The 18515-nt window shown below is 40.2% G+C and overlaps 1 protein-coding gene across 9 annotated transcripts in view; it reads left to right on the top strand.

Moving 5' to 3' along the window:
- The first annotated feature begins 1465 nt into the window (after positions 1 to 1465).
- The window catches only part of dnajc4 (DnaJ (Hsp40) homolog, subfamily C, member 4), a 242390-nt gene continuing 225340 nt past the window's right edge, over positions 1466 to 18515 (top strand). For 7 of the 9 annotated variants that reach the window (XR_011343169.1, XM_069893940.1, XM_069893938.1 and 4 more), the window contains exons 1-2: positions 16253 to 16374; positions 16622 to 16741. Coding sequence is in view for 8 of the 9 variants with exons in the window: in XM_069893940.1 (XP_069750041.1) it covers positions 16355 to 16374; positions 16622 to 16741 (140 nt within the window). In the remaining variant the exon portion in view is untranslated. Of the gene's footprint in view, positions 1601 to 16252; positions 16375 to 16621; positions 16742 to 18515 lie in introns of those variants that run through there. The other 2 variants (XM_069893943.1, XM_069893942.1) reach the window with 2 other exon arrangements.

The raw sequence follows: 18515 nt of genomic DNA on the forward strand, positions 1-18515 counted from the left end.
TCCTGAGAGTTGGTGCCTCCGTACCAGGCAGTGATGCAACCAGCCAGAATACTCTCTACGGTACACCTGTAGAAGTTTACAAGAGTCTTCAGTGACATACCTAATCTCCTCAGGCACCTCACAAAGTATAGCCGCTGGCAAGCCTTCTTTGTGATTGCATTAACGTGGAGGCTCCAGTACAAATCCTCGGAGATGTTGACACCCAGGAATTTGAAGTTCTTTACCCTCTCCCCTACTGAGCCCTCGATGAGGACTGGGTTGTGTTCCTCTGACTTCCTCCTGAAGTCCACAATCATCTCCTTAGTTTTGCTGCTGTTGAGCACAAGGTTGTTGGTGTGACACCACTCATCAAGCTGATCCCAGTGGAGGTGATCACAGTAAATATATTTAAGAAAAGGTTGGATAGATTTTTACATAGTAGGGGATTTAAGGGATATGGGGAAAATGCAGATAGGTGGAGTTGGGGTGGCGATCAGCCATGATCCCATTGAATGGCAGAGCAGGCTCGACAGATCGGATGGCCGACTCCTGCTCCTATTTCTTATGACTGCTTCATAGGGAAGGGGGGCATAAACTTTGAGCAGTTCTAAGGGGGGTCAAAGGCTTCTGTAGACTTCAATGTTCTGTGATACACACCCTCTGCTCCACAGTGGGATGTTTGACTGCGGGAAGCATCACGTCCTCATCGAGGGGGGTCAAGAACATCACATTCCTGGGTGTCAACATCTCCATGTCGATGCAATCATAAAGAACATTCGCCAGTGGCGACAGTTTGTGAGGTAAGTGCCGAAGACTCCTGAAAATCTCTACAGGTGTACTATGCAGCACATTCAGGCCGATTCCCTGGTATGGAGGTGCCAACGCTCAGGATAAGAATAAACTCCAGAGGGTTGTTAACTGTGACATCACGGGCATCAGACTTCACTCCATTGAGGGCATTGACATGAGGCAGCGCCTTAAAAAGGCAGCCTCTATCCTTGAGGTTCACCACCCCACTCTTCACTCCGCAACCATCGGAGGAAAAGATCCAGGAGCCTGAGGACTTGCAGCACAAGGACAGCTTCTTCCCCGCTGCCATCAGACTCCTAAATGATCGATGGCAGCAGAGTAAAAGACACCGCCTCACTTCCAACTTTTTTCTTGCACTATTTTCATTTATGTCGTCAGGTGGTTCATATAAAATTTCCCGCAAAACAACGAATTTTCTGACGCGTTCGAGGGAATAAAACTCTGATTCTGAAGTGGGTGTGCCGGCAAACTCCTCCGATCGACGGCCATCTTGCCCAGGCGCCCGCTGCCCGCGCACCGCCTCCCAGTGCTCGGCGTCACTGTCGTTGAGGGGACCGCATCTCCTGTCCAATCCCGTCGCCCGCTCGCCGCCCGTGACGTCAGCGGAGAGCAGCCTCCCAGCGCTCGACGTCAATGTCGTTAGCGGCATTGCCGCTCCCGTCGCCCGTGACGTCAGCGGAGGGCAGGTCGCGCGTGCGCAGTCGTGGCGCCGGACGTCTGTTGCCCCGTGGAGAACGCGGTCTAAGCAAGGCGACGAGCAGTCTGTGGGGTCACCTTGGGCGTAAATCCACCGAATCACCGTGAGTGGGAGGTGCTGCCACTTGAATCGCACCGGCTTTTTGTTCCCCCCCCCCCACCTTCTCTCTCTCGGTTTAATTCGGACAACGACGGCATCTTAAAGGAACGTCACTTCCCATTCTTTAGGCCGACACTTTTTACCCTCCACCTCTGGCTCCAGTTGGGGTTGGAGCTCTTTCACACATTAAAAAAAAGTCTTTGCAGTCCAGTAACCCCTGGCTGGGCTCTGACATTCAACACCTTAGACCCATCTCGCACTCCAGTGAATGAAGCACCTGCATTTAGATAGCAACTAGGAGCATTTGGCTCCTCGGCTGCTTCCCAGAGCAATATTATTTCCCCACTTCTATCTTTGTTCCAGTAATTACACTTCCACAGCACGTTATTGGCTTGTAAAACAACAGAGTTGTTTTTGGAGAATGCAGTTTTTTGGAGAAAGCATACCATGGCAAGGGAGTTTGCAACAGAGGCAGCAATCTAATAAATGGCTTGTTTGCCTGGAGTGTGGTTGGTAAAGTTTAGGTGATTAGAATACCCCAATGTGAAGCCGCTTGTTCTACCCGAATGCGGCTGTCAGGAGGCCACCTGAAGGAGCTTGATGCGGCTTGGAGGAATTCTTACTAACCCTCCTCCAGGAGGTATAATCACTGCATCTGAGCAGTCCCCCGAGGCACCTGAATGCAGCTGCCTGAAAGCGGCTGCTTGGGGGTGGGCTGTTGACAATCAACTGGCGATCCAAATCCCCGCTGCCTGACAGCTCCACCTCCCCGCTGCCTAACAGCCCCCCTCCCCGCATCTGACAGCCCCCCCTCTTCACTGTCCCTGCCCCGACATCCCGCGCCGGCCATGCTGCCCCGATGTCCCGCGCTGCCAGGACCCAGAGTGTGCTCCGAGGCGCCTCTCCTGCAATTGTCCCTTTCAGGTGGACAGCGCAGCGCTTTCAAGGCTTCACACTCTTAAATCTTCTCCCCGGGGTAGGATAGGCCCTTCAGAATATGGGAGTGGGAGGAGGAGTTTTTGCATGATTTTCTGAGCACCATTCACTACCTTCTGCAACTTCTTCTGATCTCATCTGGTGCAGCTTCCATACCACACAGTCTTGCATCTAGCTTGGAGACTTTGGATGGTATACCTGTTGAAATTGTTGAGCATCTGAAATAGAAGTAAGCCATGCGGCCCATAAACCCTGTTCTGCCATTCAGTGAGATCACAGCTGATCTGATGATATGCTCATCTCCACCTACCTGCCTTTTCCAAGTATCCCTTAAATCCTCTATTATGTAAAAATCTACCCAACCTTGTCTTAAATCTATTTACTGAGGTCACCTCCACTGCTTCAATGGGCAGAGAATTCCACAGATTCACCACCACCCTCTGGGAAAAGCAGTTCCTGCTTATCTCCATCCTCAATCTTCTACCCTGCATATCAAGGCTATGCCCATAGTTCTGGTCTCCCCACCAATGGAAACAACTTACCTACCACTATCTTACCTATACCTTTCATAATTTTATGCATTTCTATAAGATCCCCTCTCATTTTTCTAAATTCCAGCAAGTACAGTCCCTGACGACTCAATTGCTCCTCATAGGCTAATCCCCTCATCTCTGGAATTAATCTGGTGAACATCCTCTGCACCTCCTCCAAAGCCAGTACATTCTTCATCAAGTAAGGATTGAGTGACTAGACCATGGGTGGCCAAACTTGCTTAATCTAAGAGTCACATATGATAAACCTCAAATGTCTGAGAGCCACAATCATGCAATCACAAGCCAGACCAACTAAAACTACCATTGTGAGCAGTGGGTCGGATGATTCCTGTCTTAGCCAACATATTTCCGTGAGACGCCTATTATTATGTCAAAGAGTGCATGTGGCTTGCAAGCCACGGTTTGGCCACCCTGGACGAGATGTCAATTTCCTTCTTGTATTCAGTTTCATCTTTACTTGATATTTGGTCTAGTACTGTGGTTACATCAACAAACTTGAAGTTGGGGTGATATTTGGCTATATGGTCATGGTGGCACTTCATGATGGTGGATGTCAGAGTCACTGATCGATGGTCAGTTGGACCTCTTAACTTGCTTTCCTTTACTACTTGTCGGATGGTGGCCTTCTTTTTTTTTAAATTTTTTATTTTTCACACCATAAATCACATTAACCATGGTACACACTTTTTCCTTTTCACACATATACAGTGCCATTTTCTCCCCCCCCCCTCCTCCCATCCCTCCCTCCCTACCTCCCCCCTCCCGTCCATTTAAGGTATACAATCTAGGATACATTAAACCAGTCAGACAATGTTGTCATTCAATAAAAATACACCAGAAATTCTACTGAGTCCATTCTTTTCATTTCCTTTTCCTTCCGTTAACTTAGGTAATGATTGTCCCCGGTAGGTTTTCGCTATTGTATTTAATGTAAGGCTCCCATATTTGTTCGAATATTTCAATATTATTTCTTAAACTATATGTTATTTTTTCTAATGGAATACATTTATTCATTTCTATATACCATTGTTGTATTTTCAAATTATCTTCCAATTTCCAGGTTGACATAATACATTTTTTTTGCTACGGCAAGAGCTATCTTAACAAATCTTTTTTGTTAATCCTCCAAATCAATTCCAAATTCTTTATTTTTTATGTTACTTAGGAGGAAGATCTCTGGATTCTTTGGTACATTGTTTTCTGTTATTTTATTTAGTATCTGATTGAGATCTTCCCAAAATTTTTTTACTTTCTCACATGTCCAGATTGCATGAATTGTTGTTCCCATTTCTTTTTTACAACGAAAACATCTATCAGATACTGTTGGGTCCCATTTATTTAACTTTTGAGGTGTAATGTATAGCCTGTGTATCCAGTTATATTGTATCATACGTAACCTCGTATTTATTGTATTTCTCATCGTTCCGGAGCATAACTTCTCCCATGTTTCCTTTTTTATCTTTATATTTAAATCTTGTTCCCATTTTTGTTTAGTTTTACCATTTGTTTCCTCATTCTCCTTTTCTTGCAGTTTAATATACATATTTGTTATAAATCTTTTGATTAACATTGTATCTGTAATCACATATTCAAGGTTACTTCCCTCTGGCAAACTCAAACTGCTTCCTAATTTATCCTTCAAGTAGGATCTCAATTGGTAATATGCCAGCACTGTATCTCCAGTTATATTGTACTTATCTTTCATTTGTTCAAAGGATAAGAATCTATTTCATGAAAAACAATTTTCTATTCTTTTAATCCCTTTTTTTTCCCATTCTCGAAAGGAAAGGTTATCTATTGTAAAAGGGAGTAACTTGTTTTGCGTCAATATTAGTTTTGGTAATTGATAATTTGTTTTATTTCTTTCTACATGAATCTTCTTCCAAATATTGAGGAGATGATGTAACACTGGAGAACTTCTATGTTGTACCAATTTTTCATCCCATTTATATAAAATGTGTTCAGGTATCTTTTCCCCTATTTTATCTAATTCTAATCTCGTCCAATCTGGCTTTTCCCTTGTTTGATAAAAATCTGATAGGTATCTTAATTGTGCGGCTCTATAATAATTTTTAAAGTTTGGCAGTTGTAAGCCTCCTTGTTTATACCATTCTGTTAATTTATCTAGTGCTATCCTCGGTTTCCCCCCTCTCCATAAAAATTTCCTTATTATTTTCTTTAACTCCTTGAAGAATTTCTCTGTCAGTTGTATTGGCAATGCCTGAAATAAGTATAATATCCTTGGAAAAATGTTCATTTTAATACAGTTTATCCTTCCTATTAGTGTTAGTGGTAAATCTTTCCAATGCTCTAAATCGTCCTGTAATTTTTTCATTAGTGGATAATAATTAAGTTTATATAGTTGGCCTAGATTTTTGTTTATTTGTACACCTAGGTATCTTATTGCTTGCATTTGCCATCTAAATGGTGATTCTTGCTTAAATTTTGAGAAATCCTCATTATTCATAGGCATTGCTTCACTTTTATTTACGTTTATCTTGTAACCCGACACTTCTCCATATTCCTTCAATTTCTTATATAATTCTTTTATTGATAGTTCTGGTTCTGTTAAGTACACTATAACATCATCCGCAAATAAACTGATTTTATATTCCTTGTCTTTTATTTTTATTCCTTTTATATTATTATCTGTTCTTATCAATTCTGCTAGTGGTTCTATAGCTAACGCAAACAATAAAGGTGATAGTGGGCATCCCTGTCGTGTTGACCTGCTTAAGTTAAATTGTTTTGAAACATGTCCATTTACTGTCACTTTCGCTAATGGTCCCTTATATAATGCTTTAATCCAATTAATATACTTCTCCGGTAAACTGAATTTTTGCAATACTTTGAACAAATAATTCCATTCTACTCTGTCAAAGGCCTTCTCTGCGTCTAAAGCAACTGCTACTGTTGGTGCTTTATTCCCTTCTACTGCATGAATTAAGTTAATAAATTTACAAATATTGTCTGTTGTGCTTCTTTTTTTGATAAATCCAGTTTGGTCTAGATTTACCATTTTCGGTACATACTCTGCTAACCTGTTTGCTAATAATTTAGCTATTATCTTATAATCTGTGTTAAGTAAAGATATTGGTCTATATGACGCTGGTGTGAGTGGATCTTTCCCTTGCTTTAGTATTACTGTATTTATTGCTGTTTTACATGAATCTGGTAAACTTTGCGTTTTATCAATCTGGTTGATTACTTCCAGGAGGGGCGGAATTAATAAGTCTTTAAATGTTTTATAGAATTCTATTGGGAATCCATCCTCTCCTGGTGTCTTATTATTTGGTAATTTTTTTATTATCTCTTGTATTTCTACTATTCCAAATGGCTCTGTTAATTTATTTTGTTCCTCTATTTGCAGTTTTGGTAGTTCAATTTTAGTTAGAAATTCATCTATTTTCCCTTCTTTCCCTTCGTTTTCAGTTTGGTATAATTGTTCATAGAATTCTCTAAAGTTTTCCTTAATTTCTTTTGGATTATATGTAATTTGTTTGTCTTTTTTCCTTGATGCCAATACCATTTTCTTAGCTTGTTCTGTCTTAAGCTGCCATGCTAGGATTTTGTGCGTTTTTTCACCTAGTTCATAATATTTCTGTTTTGTCTTCATTATATTTTTCTCCACCTTATATGTTTGTAGTGTTTCATATTTTATTTTTTTATCCGCCAGTTCTCTTCTTTTAGTGATATCTTCCTTCATTACTAATTCTTTTTCTATATTTACTATTTCCCTTTCCAACTGCTCTGTTTCCTGATTATAGTCCTTCTTCATCTTGGTTACATAACTTATTATTTGCCCTCTAATGAATGCTTTCATTGCATCCCATAGTATAAACTTATCTTCCACTGATTCCGTATTTATTTCAAAATACATTTTAATTTGTTTTTCAATAAATTCTCTAAAATCCTGCCTTTTAAGTAACATGGGGTTTAATCTCCATCTATACATTCTTGGAGGGATGTCCTCTAACTTTACTGTCAATATTAAGGGTGAATGGTCCGATAGTATTCTAGCTTTATATTCTGTTTTTATTACTCTATCTTGCATACGAGCTGAAAACAAAAATAGGTCTATTCTTGAGTATGTTTTATGTCTAGCCGAGTAATATGAATATTCCTTTTCCTTTGGGTGTTGTTTCCTCCATATATCCAAAAGTTGCATTTCTTGCATTGATTTAATTATAAATTTGGTTACTTTGTTCTTTCTGTTAATTTTTTTCCAAGTTTTGTCCATATTTGAATCCAAATTCAGGTTGAAATCCCCTCCTATTAATATGTTCCCTTGCGTATCTGCTATCTTCAAAAAGATATCTTGCATAAACTTTTGATCTTCTTCGTTAGGTGAATATACATTGAGTAGATTCCAAAATTCCGAATATATCTGACATTTTATCATTACATATCTCCCTGCTGGATCTATTATTTCCTCTTCTATTTTAAATGGCACATTTTTACTAATTAATATAGCTACTCCTCTTGCTTTTGAATTATACGATGCTGCTGTTACGTGTCCTACCCAATCTCTCTTTAATTTCTTATGCTCCAATTCAGTTAAATGTGTTTCTTGCACAAATGCTATATCAATTTTTTCTTTTTTCAGTAAATTTAGCAGTTTCTTCCTTTTAATTTGGTTATGTATTCCATTAATATTTAAAGTCATATAGTTCAACGTAGCCGTTTTATACTTTGTTTATCTTCCCTTTCCGTTTCTCCATCATTACCTTTCCTTCTTATCCATTTCTGTTTTCTTGTTTTGAATCCTTTATAAGACAACATTCCTAAAACATCAAACATTTTCCTTATTCTCCTATTTAAAACTTCTTTAGCCCCAATCCCCCCTTCCCCTCCTGAGTTGTCCTTTATCCCTTGTCGGACAACCACATCTCCCCTCTCCATTTGGATTTGCGAATTCACTCGCAAGCGTCAGCTGATTTTGCAGTGACCGTACCACCCCCCCACCCAGCCCCCCCCAGAAAAGATTTCACTTTTCATATGTGACAAAGGTCACTCTTTTAATTCCCTCCTTATTCCCTCTGTTCCTTTTCCTTCCCTTATTAATTCTTGTCTATACTATCTATATTTTCCTCTAAATACGGATGCATTCATGTATGCACATTATACATATACACACATATACCTCTTTACCCACATACATATAAATCGTGGTCATTTTTATTCTTATTACATGTCTTCATCTCTCTGTTTGTTTTGTAGTCGTTCTGCAAATTTCCTTGCTTCCTCTGGATCCGAGAATTGTTTTCGATGTTTTGAACTCCTTCCTCCTCTTCAGGAGTTCAAAACTTGTGTCTTTTTAGTTTGCAGTCTTTTGTACTCTCGTTACACGTCTTCATCTCTCAGTCTATTTTGTAATTGTTCTGCAAATTTTCGTGCTTCCTCTGGATCCGAGAATAGTCTGTTTTGTTGTCCTGGAATAAATATTTTCAATACCGCTGGATGCTTTAGTATAAATTTATACCCTTTCTTCCATAAAATCGCCTTTGCTGTATTGAACTCCTTTCTCTTCTTCAGGAGTTCAAAACTTATATCTGGATAAATGAAGATTTTTTGCCCTTTGTACTCCAGTGGCTTATTGTCCTCTCTTACTTTTTCCATTGTTTTCTCCAGTACCTTTTCTCTTGTAGTATATCTTAGGAATTTTACTAAAACAGATCTTGGCTTTTGTTGTGATTGTGGTTTAAAGGCCAATGCTCTATGTGCCCTTTCTATTTCCATTTCTTGCTGTAGTTCTGGACATCCTAGGATCCTAGGGATCCAATCTTTTATAAACTCTCTCATATTCTTGCCTTCTTCATCTTCCTTAAGGCCCACTATCTTTATGTTATTTCTTCTGTTATAATTTTCCATTATATCTATTTTTTGAGCTAACAGTTCTTGTGTCTCTTTAACTTTTTTATTAGATTCCTCTAATTTCTTTTTTAAGTCCTCTACCTCCATTTCTACTGCTGCTTCTCGTTCTTGCACCTTGTCCATTCTTTTTCCCATTTCTGATAAGGTCATATCTATTTTATTCATTTTCTCTTCTCTATTGTTTATTCTTCTTCTTATATCATTAAGTTCTTGCGCTTGCCATTCTTTAAATGACTCCATGTATTCTTTAATAAGAGAAAGTATATCCTTTATCTTGCCTTTCCCTTCTTCTTCTATTTCACTGTACTCTTCCTCTTCCTCTTCTTCTTTCTCTGGGTTGGCCATCTGTTGTTTCTTTGTTGCCCTTTTCTTCTCTTCTTTCTTGTTTTCGTTGTCTTCTATGTTCTCCTCTTGCTGCAGGTGTTCTGCAGCTGTCGTTGCCGGCTGTGGAGATCGACTCCCCAGCTGGTCACCCCTCCCGTCGGTGTGTTTTTTTTCATGCACGGTTGCGCACTTTTACTCGGCTCAGCGAGCCATTTTTGTAGTCCATATTCTAACGACCAGAGGGAGCGGGTTTCTCTCTCCACCGCGGGCCTCTTCGAACAGGTAAGGCCTTTTCCTTCATCTTCCGTTGTCTTCTCTTCCTCTCTTCTTACCGTTGGTTTCGACTTTTCTTTTTTCGTTGCCATCTTCTTTCCACCTTCATATTCACTTTACTTTGATTTTTATTTTTGTGCCTTTGTGTTTTGCTTTGTTTTTTCTGACTTTTCTGGAGAGGGCTGGAGTTCACCGTCCGGCCACTACTCCATCACGTGACTCCTCGGATGGTGGCCTTCTTGAAGTGGGGATAACTATGACTGGTTGCAAAGAAGGCTTACAGATATTTGTAAGTTGTTCGACACAGGTTCTCAGGCCCAGTTGCTTTCCATGGTTTCACTCTCCAGAAGGCCAACCTGACATCACTAGCAAGTGACCATGGAAATTGTTGAGATAGAAGTCGCTGCCCCACTGACCTCTTGTTTGAATCAAGCAAAGTATGCATTGAGCTCAGAGTTACACCGTGTGTCCTAATAAAGAACTTTAAAGCACCTGGATATGAACTAGGGACCTCTTGATCTGCAGTAAAAAGCTCTTCCACTGAGCTACTTCTCCTTGCCTTTGTTTTCTCCAGCACCCTCTTGACCAGCCTTTCTCATTCTACTCTATCTCAATTTAAGATCATCCAAATCTGCAGCCTGTATTCTAATTTACATCGTCCCATTCCTCACCTCCTTTATGGACTGACCTGCATTGGATTTTGGTTAAGCTAAAGCTCCATTTTAAAAGTCTTACCTCGCCCTACCTCTCAAAGCCTCTTCAACCCAATAGTTCTCCAATAACACCAGACAATAAATATTTTTTTCTTCCTGATCACTTTTGGATGTAGTTTATGGATTTTGGGCTCCTGATCATGAAAAATCATCTTAAAAAGTTTCTATCATGTACCTTTTTTAAAAAGATATAACCTATTTTGTGATTTCCTGTCATATTTTAAGCCTACTAGTATATTGCCCCCAAAGCAAGTTCTTTTGGTCAGTCCAAGAACACCTATGCAAATATTATCTTAGGCCTGAACATGCTTAGTCAGGATAGATGCAGACAGGCTATAAAAGCAGCTTACATATACAGATGCTGTGCGTTACATTGATACTGAGGGTACTTAATAATAGCATTTATTGTCTTCAGGAAGATTCAATGCCTCAACAATGTTGCCACAGCTCTTGATACATTCTGTTCCATTTGTGGTGAGTGTACGCTTAAGGCTCAAAGTTGCAGCATGACTGCACTTATTAAGAAAACCTATGAGCTCTACTTTGGTTGTAAAATTGGTGACCAAGACAAACGCTGGGCTCCTCACATTTGTTGTGCAATGTGCAGTCAACCTGAGAGCTTAACTCAGAGGGATATCATGTGATTAAACATGCTAAATTCAATAAAGTTGTAAATATTTCTCCAACTTCCTCGTGATACAGAAAATGTGATATTATCTTTGTGTTCAGCTTGAAGTTGTCTATCATAATCCCCAGTTTTTTTTCAGGAGGTTAACCTTTTGAAAAAAATTTGTTGTCCAGTGTAGTTCTGTATCTCTTCAATTATGACGTCTTGATCATTCTCAGATTTAATCCCTGCACCACTGCTAACTATGCCTTCTGCTTTTCTGCTTTTTGTGCCCCATGCTCAGGAATGCCTGCCTTTATTTCTCAAGTCCCTTCTGAAACTTTGTAGCATTTTGCCACCTCTTCCAATCTGTAACTTGGTATAACTTTTGGATTGACAGTGCTTTTGGAAAATGCCTCAGAAAGTTGCCGTGTTAAATTTACTGTTTAAAATGGAAGTATACATTGTTCCAGCAATCTATTTCATTAAAGATGCCAAATGCAGTGTATGATGGTCACCTTATGTAAATTGAGTGGGTAAAATCAATTTTAGGCCTTTACTTGGGATAAAAAGCAAAATACAGTAAAACCCCTGGTATCCGGCACCTATGGGGACTGGTAGATGCCAGATAAGTGAATTTTCTGCTTTATTGAGACTGCGTGATTGGTGAACTAATGGTGAGACACGCCATTTTTAAACTTCCAAGTTTTCTATAATTTATTTTCTGCTTTTTTTTGCTGGTTGCTTGAGGCTGCTGATTGCTTGAATTCTGGATAACAGGAGTTTTACTGTACAAGTACTCCCCAACTTGCAACCTATGCGACTTACGCCCATCCACACATATGACCGAAAATTTGTTTAAAAAATATAAAGAAAAAATATAAAATTTACACAGATTATGTTGTATTTGACAAACTATACCAGGGAAACAGGGCATGTAAGAGCCAAAATGTTCATACTTAACTTGTTATTCGGCATCCTGGGGTCCATAGGCTGGGCGCCGCCATCTTGATTCATGTGCTCATGTGAGAGTCTTCGGTTGGCGCATGCGCGGTTCGCATATTGGAGTTCGGTTGGTGCATATGCGAGAGTTAAGTGTGCAAATTCAATATTGTTGGGGGGTACCCAGCCTATGGAACTTGAGACACTGACTAACAAGGTAAGTACAAGGTAGATGATGAAAATTTTGATTAAAAGGTTTGCGTTAAGACTTATTTGCTCCACGTGCGTGGGCAAAATTCCAATGTGTCCATTTCGAGATATGATTGATCCTTCAGTCTCAATTGCGGTTGTAAGTCAGGGAGTACCTGTACTTGGAACATTCAATAGGTTGGATGGCATTTGTGGAGAGAGGAACAAAATTAATGATTTAGGTTGGTGACCTTTGTCCTGGTTACTCGGTCCCTTCCAGGTATGGAGGGTCTCCAGGTGTGACTAACAGAAGAATTGTCCAAGCCTATCCATTCTGATCCAAATTTATGATAATATATCCTGATATTTAACTGGCTGTTAATTGCAGTGAATAAAATTGCTATTTTTAATTATTCAAGTGAGTTGTGCAATTGTGGCCCGACAAGGCTGTACACATTAATCCCAAACCTTTTGGGGTTGATGTTACACTTTCTGATTGTTTTAATGATTATTTATTTAATGACTTTTTTGTCCTTTGAATCACAGAATTTAAATAGTAATGACAGGTTTGTTCAGCGAGGACTTGCAGCATGCTGACCTTGCACATTAACTTTGGTGGCAGGTTCTTTCCCTTTGCATTTTGCAAGAGCTGACTTGTGTCATGCACTGTTTGTTTGTCACAGGTAATATTCTCTCATTCACTCTGAGCTGCTTGCTTTGGTGGTGAGCTGCTGGAAGCTTGATGTGCCAAGTTGAATACTTGCAGGTTGGTTCCGTTAAGGAACTTGATTATTATGTTTACATAGTTGGGAAATATTGGACCTCTAAACGTTTGGATAAATCACACGTGCTATTCTAAGTTATAATTTAATAGAGTTTTAAAAAGAAAAGTCATTGATCATCAGTGTCAGATACTCCTTCACATACAGTAGAAGACAAGCTCATTCAATGTGTAGCACAGAAGCATCCCATTGGACTCCTCTGAGTTTTGCTGGTCTTTATACTCTACCATCTCTCTCTCTCTCTCTCTCTCACTCTCTTTTTCTCTCACTCTTTCTCTCTCCCAATCTCTCTCAGTCATTCTCTCTCCCTGTCTCGCTCACTCTGTCTTTCTCTCAAGGGAAGAGTGTATTCAACTTTCCCTTAGATTTTATTTGTCTCAACTGCTTCCTACAGCAGAGTTTTCCCCATTTCTCACAAATTCCTGATTGGACATTATGAGCCCCTACTTTGATCTATCTCACGTGTAGGATCATCCTGACTGTCTTCACAATTTTAACACACTGCACTGAATCGCCCAATCAACCTTTTCAGTTAAGCTTTTGTGTGTGATGCTCGACCAATTTTGTGGTCATCGAGTGGAATGTTGTTGCTTGAAAAGCTGGCCCTAATTAAATTAATCTTCTCCTGCGATGAAACTTTTGGTACATTTTGTCTTGCCTTGATAATGCTGCAGAAGAGGTGATTGGGCCCATATTTACTCCCTCTGTTCCTTGCAAGTTATTTTTTGCATGCATCCCGATTAATTTCTGACTATTTTTGACATAAGCCTTAATTAAGACCTAGTTTACTGGAGCTAATTCACCTGCAGTATTATGGATGTGGGAGTAAACTGGGAGAAGACTCTGTTCAAACTCTAGCCAGATAGCACCAGAGTTCAGTATTGAACTCATGCTCCTGAATATGTGAGGCAACAGTACTGTGCGTCCTACTTGTATGAGGCATGCATATTTTATTGTGAGCTCTCATGACAATTTTAGCCATGTATTTGGTGTTGTGAATGGAGCTCATAGTGCAGAGGACACACTGTATTTCTGATGGAAGGTTTCAGCTTGAATCGTTGACTATCACCTTCCGTGGATGTTGCCTGACACACTGAGTTCCTCTCGCATTTTATGTGTTTCCTGTCTCATTCCCTTTTATCGTTTTAAACGTTTATAGATATTATTCCTTTCCACATGAACGCTCAGACATGCTCATTCATTAGTGGCTTCAGAAACAAAAGTTCTATAGCTTCATTAAAAAATTAACTGCCTGGCACAAGGACACTCTTAACATGATACATAGCCTTTGGCCCCCAAATGGGTAACCAGCCAGGGCCTAACCTGTGAATCAGCTCTAACTACAATGCCTCAAGTTTAAAAAAATGTTCTCCTATCCGTCTTTCAGAAACAGAGTGTTCATTCTCAATATTTAAATGTAAATTGTTAAAGTTCACACACAGCACGGTAACAGGCCCTTTTGGCCCACAAGCCTGTGCCACCCAATTGACTTTAAACCCCTGGTATGCTTTGATTGGTGGCAGGAAACCGGGGTCCCTGGAGGAAACCCACAGGGAGAACGTACAAACTCCTTACAGACAGCGCTGGATTCGAACCCTGGACACTGGCTGTGTACCAGCATTGTTCTAGGCACTATGCTAACCGGGCTTCCCTTTGAAATATATTGTTGGAAATTGTATAGTCATGCACTTTGGCTGGAGAAATAAAAGGGCAGATTATTAAATGGGGAGAAAATTGAAAATTCTAAGATGCATAGGGATTTGGGAGTCCTCTTGCAGGATACCCTGAAGGTAAACTTGCAGGTTGAGTCGGGGGTGAAGAAGGCAATTGCAACATTGGCGTTTATTTCAAAAGCAATGGAATGCCAGCATTGCATTTGCAGCAGCGGCCATCAAGGATCCGCACCACCTGGCACACACTCTGTTCTCTCTGCTGCCATCAGGAAAGAGGTCTTGGGGCCACAAGGCTTGCACCCACCAGGTTCAGGAACAGCGGCTACCCCTCCACCATCAGACCTTTCAACAACAAACTCAATCAGGGACTCATTTCAGGACTCTTTTGTACTCTATTGATTTTTTTCTATTTTCTTTATTTGTTTACAACTGTACGTTGTACAGCTAATTCGCCGTGCCTGTAGGAAAAAGAAACTCAAGGTTGTATATGATGTATGCATTCTAAATCTGAAATCTATAGACTATAAGAACAGGGATGTAATATTAAGGCTTCATAAGGCATGGATGTGACCTCACTTGGAGTATTGTGAGCAGTTTTGGACTCCTCATTTCAGAAAAAGATGTGCTGATGTTAGAGAGGGTTCCGAGAAGGATGATTCCGTTTATGAAAGGATTATATGAGGAACGTTTGACATCTCTTGGTCTGTACTCATTGGAATTTAGGAGAAGTCGAAAGGTGGTTTCCCATGGTGGGAGACAGTCTGGGACGAGAGGGCACAACTTTAGGATTGAAGGGCGCCCGTGCAGAACAGAGATGCAGGGAACTTGCTTTAGCCAGAGGGTAGTAAATCTATGGAATTTGATTAATTGGCTGAATTGCCTATTTCTGCTCCAATGTCATTTGGGCTTATGGTCTAATCATCCTCTCTGGGGGAATTATCTTTGCTATCTCAGTATGACTGCAATCCTTGGAAAAGTGTTTTATCGTGTAACAGCATTTCCTCTGACTGATAGGATGATACTGAATTTTCTGTCAGTGGTGGCAACTGAACACTGACTGCTGCCCATAAGAATGCTGTAAAAATGGTAGATAATTAATTTCCCTGGTGTAGCCAGCTAGCAAAGCTTCAAGATCTTCTGAATGTTACTCCAATACTAAAATCTAATACAGAAACACTCATTATTAGAATTTCTTTTAAAATGCAAAAGTGATTAAGAACCTTTAACTAAATTCAGTTTAAAAAAAATCATAAACTAAAACCTGCCTTTCACTGTAGATCAGCCACTCACTATTGAAATGAATGGAGTCATTTGACCTGCATTTCCAGCCTAACTCCTTAATTAACTCTCTCCCTGGACATTATGAGGGGGTTAAACATCAGAGAGGGGTCAACAAGAGAAGAAGACATTGTAAGCCTCAGCAGTAAATACTGAGCTTCTGCACACCTTAGACGCGATTGTGTATAAATTCCAATCTCTCTGACCCTGGAGGGGGAAATTGACATTTCTCAGGAAAAATCTAGGCCAATTTTCTTTATTGTTTCTTTGAATTACTTTCTATTTTGTCTTACTTTAAGTAGAGTAGGTGTAGTTGATTGCTCACCTCTTCAGGAGCCATAAACAGGAGTCATGTTTTGAGAGAGAGTGAATTGTGTAAGACATTGCATCTTGTAGTTATGGTAAATCTACACCACTTTCAGCTCTCTTAAGGATATCACTCCTGAAGTCATATATTTAATAGTGCAGTTAAAATCGACAAATGATGACAATTTTGCTTCTGTCACAATAGAAAGCAGGAACTACAGCTGGCTGTAGTTCATGTCTGTGCTGAGCAGAATATTTCCTGATTGAGGTGTACGATCTGTTCAGAACTTGTGTTTAAGTTGATTGCTCCTTTGATTTATGGTATCTCATGTTCATAGGTAATTTATACTTTTTATTATTGTTGCCTGTCAATTAATCTATAAAATTTAAATCTCTTTAAAATGGGATTAATACTGTTGTCACAATAAGTTACTAAAATGGATGACTGTCACAAAGTTGTGGATTCCAGTCCCGCTCCAGAGATTCTGGACTAATTCTCCAACAAAGTAGTGAGGGAGGGCTAGACCACTCCTGTGTCCTTTGTTCTGAATGATTAAGTATATTTGCATTACTTTTATGTACTAGGTTGAGAGAAAATCTCTCGGGTCAACCGTGTGACATGCTGCCGAGGGTTCAGTCATTAGCCTGCAAGTGTTGCCAAAGGAGCAAACTATCCTTAAGGAGATTCTCCACAGCATTGCACAGGTACGTAACAGCCAGCAGGCTTCGTCACACCTAAAGTGGCTCACGTGAGCGGTACTCTTGAAGGTGTGTCGGTTTTGGTGCATTTTTCTTCCTTGCTGGCACTCTGTGACAGTAATGCTTGTGGTGACCAGATGTCTGAGATCAGTAACCAGGTCTGGAGGATTATGGGATGGAAAACCACCCCCTGCCACTTTATTGAGAATTTTAAGAAAATGTTAAATGAGGCTCTTTCTTGTTCCTTTGAGAACTTAATGTGTTGTTTCACATACTGAAACATTCATTTAACTTTTCATTGATTTATTGGGGCAAGTCCAAATGAAGCCTCCTGTAACTAAAATATGTATTTGTACTCTCCAAAGGAATCAAGAAATATAGTTAAACCAATAAACTAAAGATTCATCACAGAACAAGTGTTACACTTTTTGCTGCAGGGTTCTCCTCAGGATGAATACAACATTGGAAAAATATAAAACAGCAGTTGCTGGCTGTGCATCTGGACATCAGCAACCTTTTGGTTGGAGCCAAGAGCATGAGACATAATAGAACATAGAAGAGTGCACCACACGAACAGGCCTTTCTACCCACATATCTGCGGCGAGCATGAGGTCCAAGTTAAACTTAAGCATTGCTGCTTGCACGTGATACATACCTTTCCATTCCCTTACATATTCCTGGGTCTAATACACTCGCTTTGAGCAGGGGATGGCAGTTCACAGTTCCCACTTGAATTAATCGGGTAGTTTCCAAATTTTAATTTAAAAAAATATAGATATTTGTTTGGCACAGAATTTGAGGGTGGAGGGCAGGTGGTGTTCTGATACACATTGATCAAATTGAATGGGCCTCAATAGCCTGTTCTTTGTTTCCATCTGTAACTACCGAAAATCTTAAGCTCAGAATGGTGCATTAGAATGGTTATTTGAATCTCTCCCATTTTACCTTTACCCGCTCTTTTCCCCTTAGTAATTAGTGCTGGGACCAGTTGACCTTTCAGAATTGTCCTGGCAACGCCAAACAGAGTAGATGGACAATGCCTTCTGTGCATTCCTATTCCTGAATTTGGAGGATGTGCTGGCAACAAGATTTGTGGCCACTGATGTCAAATACAAGGGCTTTAATGCTGGGGAGCAGAAAGAGTGCAGAGGGAGAAGGCAAGTTCTAATTCTCAAGAAGGCTCGCCAGAGGCTGTAGTTTTGTGAGGAATTTGAGGAGATTTGGGATGTCACAGAAGACGCTTGAAAACTTCTGCAGGTGTACCTTGGAGAGCATTCTGGCTGGTTGCATCATTGCCTGGTACAGAGGTGCCAACATTCAGGACAAGAAAAAGCTCCAGAGGGTTGTTAACTCGACCTGTGACATCATGGACATCACCTCACCAGTCTCACTCCATTGAGGATATCTACAAGAGGCGGTGTTTTAAGAAAGCTGCCTCTCTCCTCAAGGACCCACACCACCCAGGCCAATCCCTCTTCATTGCTACCATTGGGAAAAAGGTACAGGAGCCTGAAGACACACTCAGTAGCACAAGGACAGCTTCTTCTCTCTGAACCATAGACACTGTCTTTCTTTGTCTTTTTCTTGCCTTATTTTTATTTATTTTGTGGGATGTTGGATAGAAAAGTTTGGACTGCGATGCTGCCGCAAAACAACCAATTTCGTGATATGTTCCTGACAATAAATTCTGATTCTGATTCTTGAAATCTATTAAACTTACCCAAGACATCAGAAGAGTAAATACTACAACTGTTTTCTGTCAGCATTCTATTTCCTTGAA

The sequence above is a fragment of the Narcine bancroftii genome, chromosome 8 (assembly GCF_036971445.1).
Source record: "Narcine bancroftii isolate sNarBan1 chromosome 8, sNarBan1.hap1, whole genome shotgun sequence".
Taxonomy (NCBI): domain Eukaryota; kingdom Metazoa; phylum Chordata; class Chondrichthyes; order Torpediniformes; family Narcinidae; genus Narcine; species Narcine bancroftii.